At 43.3% G+C, this 11,214-nt stretch overlaps 1 protein-coding gene across 1 annotated transcript; it reads left to right on the top strand.

Annotated features, from left to right (window-relative positions):
* Nucleotides 1-8,899: 8,899 nt before the first annotated feature.
* Nucleotides 8,900-10,150, top strand: LOC123567527 (uncharacterized). Its single transcript, XM_074007065.1, is given in 2 exon segments — nt 8,900-9,108; nt 9,111-10,150. Coding segments are annotated over 2 exon segments (1,074 nt in total). The 5' UTR covers nt 8,900-8,984; the 3' UTR covers nt 10,061-10,150.
* Nucleotides 10,151-11,214: the final 1,064 nt, after the last annotated feature.

Consider the following 11,214-nt stretch of genomic DNA (forward strand, 5'->3'; position numbering starts at 1 on the left):
AGAGGCTGCGGAGAAATAGGAACGCTTTTACACTGTTGGTGGGAGTGTAAATTAGTTCAACCATCGTGGAAGACAGTGTGGTGATTACTCAAGGATCTAGAACTAGAAATACCATTTGACCCAGGAATCACATTACTATACCCAAAAGATTATAAATCATTCTACAATAAAGGCACATGCACACATATGTTTATTGCGGCACTATTCACAATAGCAAAGACTTGGAACCAACTCAAATGTCCATCAAAGATAGACTGCATTAACAAAATGTGGCACATATACACAATGGAATACTACACAGCCATAACAAAGGATGAGTTCATGTCCTTTGCAGGGACATGGAGGAAGCTGGAAACCATCATTTTCGGTAAGCTATCACAAGATCAGAAAACCAAACATCGCATGTTCTCACTCGTAAGTGGGAGCTGAACAATGAGAACACATGGACACAGGGAGGGGAACATCACACACTGGGGCCTGTTGGGGGTGGGGGGGTAGGGGAGGAATAACATTAGGATAAATACCTAAAGTAGGTGATGGGTCGATGCATACAGCAAACCACCATGGCATGTGTATACCTATGTAACAAAACTGCACGTTCTGTACATGTAACCCAGAACTTAAAGTATAATAAAAAAAGAAAGCAATCCTATTTATAATAGCATTAAAAATACTTATGAATAAATTTAACCAAGGAGGAGAAAGATCTGTACACTACAAACTGCAATTAATTGAAATTGAAAAAGGCACAAATAAATGGAAAGATATCCTGTATTATTAGATAGTAAGAATTAATAGTGCTAAGATGTCCATAGTACCCAAAGTAATCTACAGATTCAATGCAATCTCCATCGACATTCCAACGACATCTTTCACAGAAATAGAAAAAAAATCCTAAAATTTGTATGGAACCAAAAAAGAACTCAAATAGGCAAAAAATAAATTAGCAAAAAGAACAAAGATGGAAAGATTACACTTCCTGATTTCAAACTCTATTACGAAGCTATGGTAATCAAAACAATATAGTACTGGCATCAAAGCAGGCATTTAGACCAATTAAAGAGAATAAGGAACCTAGAAATAAATCCACACATATATATATGGTCAATGAAACTTCCACGAAGCTGCCAAGAATACAGAAAGGAGGAAAACATAGTTTCCTTAATAAATTGTTTAGGAAAAATGAATATCTACATGCAAAAAAATAAAGTTAAATTATTATCTTCCACCATACACAAAAATCAACTCAAAATGTGTTACAGATTTAAACGGTAAGATGTGAAACCATAAAACTCTTAAAAGAACACATAGGGAAAGGTACCATGACATTGGTCTTGGCAATGAATTTTTAGATACGACATCAATAACACAGGCAACAAAAGCAAAAGTAAACAAGTGGGACTACATCAAACTAAAATGTTTCTGTACAACAAAGGAAACAGTCAACAAAATAAAAAGGCAACCTATAAAATCAGAAAAAAAATATTTGCACATCATATATTTAATAAAGGGTTAATATCTAAAATTTATAAGGAACTAATACACCTCAATAGCAAAAAAAGAAACAAATAACAAAGAGCCCATTTTTGGTGGGAATGTAAATTAGTATAGCCATTTATTAGTATTTCCATTATGGAAAATTATATAGCAATTTCTCAAAAAATAAAAATTGTGAAATGCAGGGATTCAGCTTCAATCTTCTGCATTTGGCTAGCCAGTTTTCCCAGCACCATTTATTGAATAGGGAATACTTTCCTCATTGCTTGTTTCTGTCAGTCTTGTTGAAGATTAGATTATTATAGGTATGTAGCTTTATTTCTGAGTTTTCTATTGTGTTTCATTGGTCTATGTGTCTGTTTTTGTGCCAGTACCATGCTGTTTTGGTTATGGTAGCCTTGTGTAGTTTGTCGTGTTATGCCTCTGGCTTTGTTCTTTTTGTTTAAAATTGTTTTGGCTATTCAGGCTCTTTTTGGGTTCCATATGAATTTTATAATTGATTTTTCTAATTCTGTGAAGAATGGCATTGGTAAATAAGAATGGTGCTGAATCTGTAAATTGTTTTGGGCAGTATGGCCATTTTAACAATATTGATTTTACTAAGCTTTCAGCATGGAATGTTTTTCCATTTATTTGTGTCATCTCTGATTTCTTTCAGCAGTGTTTGCAGTTCTCCTTGTAGAGATCTTTTGCCTCCTTGGTTAGCTGTATTTCCAGGTATTTAATTTTCTTTGTGGCTATTGTAAATGAGATTGTGTTCTTGATTTGACTCTCAGCATGGGTGTTAATGGTGTATAGAAATAAAATGGGGGGGCCGGGCGCGGTGGCTCAAGCCTGTAATCCCAGCACTTTGGGAGGCCGAGATGGGTGGATCACAAGGTCAGGAGATCGAGACCATGCTGGCTAACACGGTGAAACCCCGTCTCTACTAAAAAATACAAAAAATTAGCCGGGCATGGTGGCGGGCGCCTGTAGTCCCAGCTACTTGGGAGGCTGAGGCAAGAGAATGGCATGAACCCGGGAGGCGGAGCTTGCAGTGAGCTGAGATCCAGCCACTGCACTCCATCCTGGGTGACAGAGCGAGACTCCGTTTCAAAAAAAAAAAAAAAAAAAAAGGGAAAGGACATGAACAAACACTTCTCAAAAAAGACATTCATGCAACCAGCAAACATGAAATAATCATCAGAGAAATGCAAACCAAAACCACAATGAGATACCATCTCACACCAGTCAGAATGGCTATAATTAAAATGTCGAAAGATAACAGTTGCTAGCAAGGCTGCAGAGAAAGGGGAATGCTTATACACTTTTGGTGGAATGTAAATTAATTCAGCCACTGTGGAAAGTAGTTTGGAGATTTCTCAAAAAACTGAGAACTACCATTTGACCCAGCTGTACCATTACTGATATACATCCAAAGGAAAATAGAGTATTATACCAAAAAGATACATACATGCATATGTTCATTGCTTTGCTATTCACAAAAGCAAAGACAGAGAATCAACTTAGGTGCCCATCATGGGTGGACTGAATAAAGAGAATGTGGGAAGGGAGTGGCCAAGGTGGCCAACTAGAAGCAGCTAGTGTGTGTGGCTCTCATGGAGAGGAACAGAAGGGGCAAGTAAATACAACTCCTTCAACTGAAATATCCTGGTACTCATATCAGGACTAATCAAGAAAACAACTTGTCCCACAGAAAATGAAGAAAAGCAAGACAAGAAAACAGCCCACCTGGGAGCAACATGGAGCCTGGGGAACCCTCTCCTGCCCAGGGAAGCAGTGAATGAATGAGCAACCCCAGGAAATTACTCTTCTCCCACATATATTTGCAACCCTTAGGTCAAGAGATCTCCTTGTGAACCCACTGCACCAGGGCCTTCGGTCTTCAGTCTGACAAACAGAGCTATGTGGAGTCTTAGCAGAGCAGCCACTGAGGCATGGAGGGAGACCCTGGAGCATTAAATATTCAGGCTTTTTGGCAAAAGTAGCTGTAGCTCCAGCAAAGTGGGAGGTTAGGTTCCTGTACATACCCCTAGGAAAGAGGCTGAATCCAGGATACTGAGCAGCAACAGCCCAGGGAGGTACAGACCTGTTACCAGCCCAAAGACACCTGTAGGAAGTGACTGGAGACCCCAGCTGGGAGGTCCTGCCCAGTGAGGAGCAATGGGATTGGGACTTGCTTAAAAAAGCAGTCTGGCCATGTTTTGGTAGAGCAGCTGTATTGTGCTGAGGGTCCACTTCAGGCCCCACTGACCTCAGACACTCTGAGGCCCAAAGGCTGGAAAGGCTAATTCGCCCAAACAGCTGTTCCATAACAACCTGCAAGGCCCCACTTCCATAACAACTCACAAGATAAGACCCACTGGCTTGCGATTCCAGCCAGCTACCAGGAGTGGCACTGCACCTCCCTAAGACAGCTCCCACAGGGAGAGGCAGGCCACCATCTTTGCTCTTTGAGCACCTTAGCCATTCTAGCTTTCAAGCTTTGGAGGGTCTGAGTTGACATGGGGGAGAAGGGATCCCCCAACACAGCACAGCTGCTCTACCAAAACACAGCCAGACTGCTGCTTTAACCAGGTGTCCACTCCCATTCCTCCTCACTGGGCAGGACTTCCCAACTGGTGCCTCCAGCCACCCCCACCTGAGCTCTTCAGCCAACAAAAATCTGAAATCCCCCCCAGGATGGCACTCTCAAAGGGAGGGGCAGGCTACCATATTTGCTTTTTGAGCGAGTTAGCCTTTCCAGCCTTTGGGCTCAGTGTGTCTGAGGTCAATGGGGCCTGAAGTGGACCCTCCGCACAGTACAGCTGCTCTACCAAAACATGGCCAGACTGCTTTTTCAAGCAAGTCCCAATCCCATTCCTCCTCACTGGGCAGGACCTCCCAGCTCGGCTCTCCAGCCACTTCCTTCAGGTGCCTTTGGGCTGGCAACAGGTCTGTACCTCCCTGGGACAAAGCTCTCAGAGGAAGGGATAGGCTGTCATCTTTGCTGTTTCACACCCTTCACTGGTGATACCTCCAGGTTCTGGAAAATCTGAGAACACAAGGAACCGAAGTGGCTCCAAGCATACCACAGCAGCCATATGGAAAAGTGGCCAGACTGTTCCCATATCGCCTCACTAGGAAGGTCCCCCAGGCCTGGACTTCCAGCCACCCCACTACTAGAGCTATTGAGCCAGTACCAACTCAGCAACTCCCTGGACAGAGCCTCCCAGGTCAGCTGAAAGCCTTTCTGCCACTGCCTCTGCAATGAAACTGCCCTTGCCACCCTCAGACTAACAAGGGAGCAAAGACCCTAAGTGCCTTATTCACACATCCAACAAGCTGCAGTCAACTCAAGGAGAGGAGATGAGTCCATCTCCCCCAGGTCCCACACCACCCTCATGGTTCATTACCAGACAGGGAACCCCTTGCTTGGGCCCATAGCACAAATCCTTCATCTTGGGCTGACTGCACTGAGCAATTGCTGACCTGCATCTCTCTGAGATGGAACCCTCAGGAGTCAAGCAAACAAACCCTTGGCCACGACCACTACTAAGATCTCTTCCTCTGCTGCCTCTAAGCTGGGGAAAGAGCATAAACACTGAGATCACTCCAGAGCTGCAGTGGGCAGCCCAGGAGTGCCAAGTTGTGAACTACAGCCAGCACTCAAGGGAGAGAGGAAACCATATGTTAAGTGCACTGAGAGGGAACATGGCTGCAACTCGAGGAAACATAGGGGAGTCACACCCAAGCGGTGAGTCTATCAACTTACCAATAAGCCTAAGTGTCACCTGCTGGATCACACTCCAAAGCTTCAATGCCAAAATACCTCACTAACATACCCCACTCTGAAACCAGAGACAAGAAGTCAGCTTCAAATAAAGACCCTACACAAGATTTTAGCCTGGTGAAAACATCCAGAAAAGAAGTCTCTTGATTGTACTCAATCTACACTGCAGTTAAAGGAACACCCACACACAGAGATGAGAAAGAACCAATGCAAGTACTCTGGTAACTCAAATAGCTAGAGTGTCATATGTCCTCCAAACGACCACACCAGTTCTCTAACAAGAGTTTCTAACCAGGCCAAACTAGCTGGAATTACAGAAATAGAATTCAGAATATGGATAGGAATAAACATCACTGGGATTCAGGAGGATGGCAAAACCCAATCCAAGAAAATAATAATCACAATAAAGTGATACGGGAGCTGAAGGACAAAATATCTGCTATAAGAAAGAACCTAAGAGGTCTGACAGAGCTGAATAACACAATACAAGAATTTCACAATGCAATCACAAGTATTAACAGCAGAATAAACCAAGCTGAAGAAAGAATCTCAGAACTTGAAGACTGGTTCTCTGAAATAAGATAGTCAGACAAAAATAAAGAAAAAAGAATAAAAAAGAATGAACAAAACCTCCAAGAAGTGTGGAATTACGTAAAGAGGTCAAATCTACAAATCATTGGCATCCCTGAAAGGAAAGGGGAGAAAGTACACAACCTGGAAAATATATTTTAGGATATTGTCCATGAAACTGTCCATCTTACTGGAGGCCAACAGTCAAACTCAGGAAATACAGAGAACTCCTGCAAGATTCTATGCAAGAAGATCATCCCCAAGATACATAATCATCAGATTTTTTAAAGTAAAACTGAAAGAAAAAATATTAAAGTCATCTATAGAGAAAGGACACGTCACTTACAAAGAAATCCCCATAAGGCTAACAGTAGAACTCCGAGCTCAAACCCTAAAAGCCAAATAAGAGTGAGGACCTGGGAAACCCTTCCGGATCCACTTCCACCATGTGGAAGCTTTACTTTCACTTTCACTTTACTTTCCCTTTCACTTTAATAAATCCTGCCGCCTCACACTGTGTGGGTCCACCTTTTTCTCTAATTGAGCTGTAACACTCGCCACTGCCATCCACGGCTTCATTCCTTGAAGCCTGTGAGACCATTAACCTTTCAATGGAGAAAATACCTTTGATAGGGGAAGACTTCTCCTCTCATTTCTGGGGGCCCGTCTGGGATTTCTCCAAAGTGGTGAGTAACATCAGACCCCTTTCACTTGCTATTCTGTTCTATCTTCTCTGGCTAGAGGTGGAAAACCCTCATCCCGAACTCCCAGCACTGACCCAGTGGAGATCATGGCACCGCGACAAGCCTCTACTCTGCAATCGCCCATGTGTGAGTTCCCTGCCCTTTCTGATCCATGCCTCCTGGGTCCTAACGTCCTCAGAGAAGACTTTCTTGAGGCCCTATCCTCTAGGATCTTTCCTACCCATGAGTCTAAGAATCTTTTGGCTAGGAGCCTAAGTCGAGTGTGGTGGCAATCCAAAGACCCTTGCCTATGGTGCCCCCAGGCTTATTCTTATGCAAATGGGTATCAATATACTTATACGGAACCTGTCCCTCATAACCTGTACCCAAGGCATTATCCAGGACATCAAAAGGCAGGTCAGCGGCTGATAGAAGACCCAGGACACTTTTCCTTTTGTTGCCCTCAACTTACTCCAGATTGTAGAGGCTACTTTAATTACCACCTTTCCTGTCTGGGATCAGCGATTAGAACTGTAGAGCTTCTCCACTTGAAGCAGTCAGACGTATGGGCCAAAAACAATATAGCAGACAATAGGTCCCCGATTCAAGTCCAAAGGTCAATGAATATTCTTATGAGGGCAAATAGGGGACAGAAAATTTGGGTATGAAAAAAACTGTTGCAACCTTGGTCATCCAATTTGCCACTGCCTACCCTAAAACTGTTGTGCTTCAGTGCCATTTTCAAGGAATTTATCTTGCTGGAACAGCTCCAAGCCCAGAAATATGCTACCTGGTGCCTGGTCTCTGAACTCAAAATACACCCTGAACCTAAGACCCACTCATAGATGCAAAGGAAATTGTGGGCATGCTGGTAAGGAGCCACTAAAATCCAGCAGCCCCAGCCCCCTTTTTTTGTGACTAAAAAAGGGCAGGAAATGAGTCTGGGCAAAACTTCTAAGTCAGTAAGCTCAATTAAATCCAATAAGAAAGGTTCCATGGGTGACTGCGCACCCTGGAAAGAGAAGGACACTAGGACCATAGGGGATACCCTAGGGTTTGTGCTCAGTAGGGGATGACTAGGGCTCCTCCTTTCAGACGGGAGATGTTCCCTCAAAAGCGAAGCCACCCCGAGGTGTATCCTGAATAATTGGGACCAATTTGACCCTCAAACGCTGAAGAAGAAGCGACTTATATTTTTCTGCAGCACCACCTGGCCACAATATCCTCTTCCCAGAGGACAGACATGGCCATCCAAGGGAAGTATAAACTATAATAGCATCCTACAGCTAGATCTCTTTTGTAAAAGAGAGGGCAAATGGAGTGAAGTGCCATATGTACAGGTTTTTTTCTCACTAAGGGATAACCCACAATTATGTAAAAAGTGTAATTTACATCATACCGGGGGTCCTCAAAGCGTACCCCCATACCCAGGTCTCCCCACAGCTCCCCCTCCCACTAGTAAGGACTATCCTTTGACCCTAACAGCCCAAAAGGAACCAGACAAAAAGATAGTCAAGGAACCGAAAGGCGCCCATGGCCCTCAATTGTGTCCTCTCCAAGGAGGGGGAGGAGACTTTGGCCCGGCGTGAGTACCTGTCTGTTTTTCCCTCTCAGATTTAAAACAAATCAAACCTGAACTAGGAAAATTCTTAGATAATCCTGATGGATACATAGACGTCTTACAGGGATTGGAACAACCTTTTGACTTAGCGTGGAGAGATATTATGTTGTTATTAGGTCACACATTATCTCCCAGTGAAAAAAGACTGCCTTAGCTGCAGCCCGGGAGTTTGGGGATCTCTGGTACCTAAGCCAGGTAAATGATAAATTGACATCAGAAGAAAGGGAACAATTCCCCACAGGCCAACAGTAGGTTCCCAGTGTGGATCCTTATTGGGACCTCGATTTGGAGCGTGGAGACTGGAGTCACAGGCATTTACTGACTTGTATACTAGAGGGATTAAGAAAGACCAGAAAAAAAAAGCCAATGAATTACTCAATGATGTCCACTATAACACAGGGAAAGGAAGAAAACACGATGGCATTTTTAGAGAGGCTAAAGGAGGCATTCAGAAAGCATACCTCCTTGTCACCTGACTCTATTAAAGACCAACTAATCTTAAAGAATCTTACTCAGTCAGATGCAGACATTTAAAAAAAAACTTCAGAAGTCTGCCCTCAGCCCCAATCAAAATTTGAAAACTCTGCTGAATTTGGCAACTTTGGTGTTTTATAATGGGGATAAGGAGGAGCAGGCTGAATGAAACAGATGAGACAAAAAAGGGCCACCGCCTTAGTCATGGCCCTCAGGCAGATGAACTTCCATGGCTCTAAAAGAAAGAAGGGCAGCTACTTCTTGACTCTGCGAGGCCCAGGTGGCTCTGCAGCAGCCTCTGCCACCCTGTGACCTGCGGGTATTGGGACATCCCTAGCTGACACCAGGTCACCCGGGAAGCCGAGGAATGGACTCCGTGGCATTTGAGGATGTGGCTGTGAACTTTACCCAGGAGGAATGGGCTTTGCTAGATTCTTCTCAGAAGAATATCTACAGAGAAGTGATGCAGGAAACCTGCAGGAACCTGGCTTCTGTAGAAATCATATGGTACAGAGACTATGTGAAAGCAAAGAAGGTAGTCAGTATGGACAAGTTGTCAGCCAAATTCCAAATCTTGATCTGAATGAGAACATTTCTACTGGATTAAAACAATGGGAATGCAGTATTTGTGGAAAAGTCTTTGTACGTCATTCCCTCCTTAATAGGCACATCCTAGCTCACTCAGGATACAAACCATATGGAGAGAAGCAATATAAATGTGAACAGTGTGGGAAATTCTTCATTTCTGTTCCAGGTGCTAGAAGACACATGATAATGCACAGTGGAAATCCAGCTTATAAATGTACAATATGTGGGAAAGCTTTTTATTTTCTCAATTCAGTTGAAAGACATCAGAGAACTCACACAGTAGAAAAACCCTATAAATGTAAACAATTTGGTAAAGTGTTCACTGTTTCAGGTTCTTGTCTAACACATGAACGAACTCACACTGGAGAGAAACCCTACAAATGTAAGGAATGTGGGAAAACATTCAGATTTTCTTGTTCTTTTAAGACGCATGAAAGGACTCACACTGGAGAAAGACCCTATAAATGTACCAAATGTGATAAAGCCTTCAACTCTTCCACTTCCCTTCGTTACCATGGAAGCATTCATACTGGAGAGAGACCCTATGAATGTAAACAATGTGGCAAAGCCTTTAGTCGTTTGAGTCCCCTTTGTAACCACAGAAGTACTCATACTGGAGAGAAACCCCATCAATGTAAACAATGTGACCAAGCCTTCAGTCACCTCAGTTCCCTTCACCTCCACGAAAGAATTCATACTGGAGAAAAACCCTATGAATGTAAGAGATGCGGTAAAGCCTACACTCGTTCCAGTCACCTTACTTGCCATGAAAGAAGTCATGATATAGAGGCTGGGTGTGGTGACTCAGCCTGTGGTCCCAGCACTTTGGGAGGCCAAGGTGTGTGTATTGCTTGAGCCCAGGAGTTCATAGCCAGCCTGGATTAAAACAATGTGAAACAACCTGGGCAACATGGTGAAACCCTGTCTCTACAAAAAATAAAATAATGCTGGGTGCGGTGGCTCACACTGGCTGCTCAGGAGGCTGAGGCAGGAGAATGGCATGAACCCAGGAGGCAGAGCTTGCGGTGAGCCGAGATCGCACCACCGCACTCCAGCCTGGGCGACAGAGCGAGACTCCGTCTCAAAAAAAATAAATAAATAAAAAATAATTAGCTGGGCATGGTGGCACATTTCAGTTGTCTTAGTTCTTTTTCAAGGACATAAAAAGCCATGGGGGGTTGGGAGGAAGCCCTGTGCATGCGGATCACGAAGTCAGGAGATTGAGACCATCCTGGCCAACTTGGTGAAACCTCGTCTCTACTAAAAATACAAAAATTAGCTGGGTGTGGTAGTATATGCTTGTAGTCCCGGTTACTCAGGAGGCTGAGGCAGGAGAATCGCTTGAGTCCAGGAGGCGGAGGTTGCAGTGAGCCGAGATTGTGCCACTGCACTCCAGCCTGGCGACAGAGTGAAACTCCATCTTCAAAAATAAATAAATAAATAAAGCTCCTTGAATGTAAGAAATGTGGTAAAACATTTACTGTTTCCCATTCCCTCATAAACATGAAAGAGCTCACACTGTAGAGAAACCTTAAGAATGCAGGAAATGTGGTCAAGCCTTCAGATTTTCCTGTTTTTGAAGATTTGGGAGGACTCAGAGTGGAGAAAAGCCTTTTGAATTTAAATTTGTGGTAAGGCCTTCAGTTGTGTTAGTTCCATTTGAAGACATCAGCTCATTCCTGAGAAAAACCCTATGAATGTCCAGAATGTGGGAATGTTTCATTTCTCTCATACCCTCTCAAGGACATATGAAAATGCACACTGTAGCTGGCTGGACCTTGTAAATACAAGAATGTACACAGGATTAAAACTCTAATAGTTTAGAAACTGCAAGAATATTGTCAGTTTTAACATTTACTTGAAAAGTCAAGTGAAAACTCCCACTGGAAAGAAGTTCTATAAGTGAAGCTTTTCTAATTTGGAAAGCCTCATGCAAATTAATTATTGTGCAGTGCTTGAAAAAATGTATGAAATGTTACACAAATTACAAGTATATAGTTTTTATCAGT

This window comes from Macaca fascicularis, chromosome 11 (genome assembly GCF_037993035.2).
Source record: "Macaca fascicularis isolate 582-1 chromosome 11, T2T-MFA8v1.1".
Taxonomy (NCBI): domain Eukaryota; kingdom Metazoa; phylum Chordata; class Mammalia; order Primates; family Cercopithecidae; genus Macaca; species Macaca fascicularis.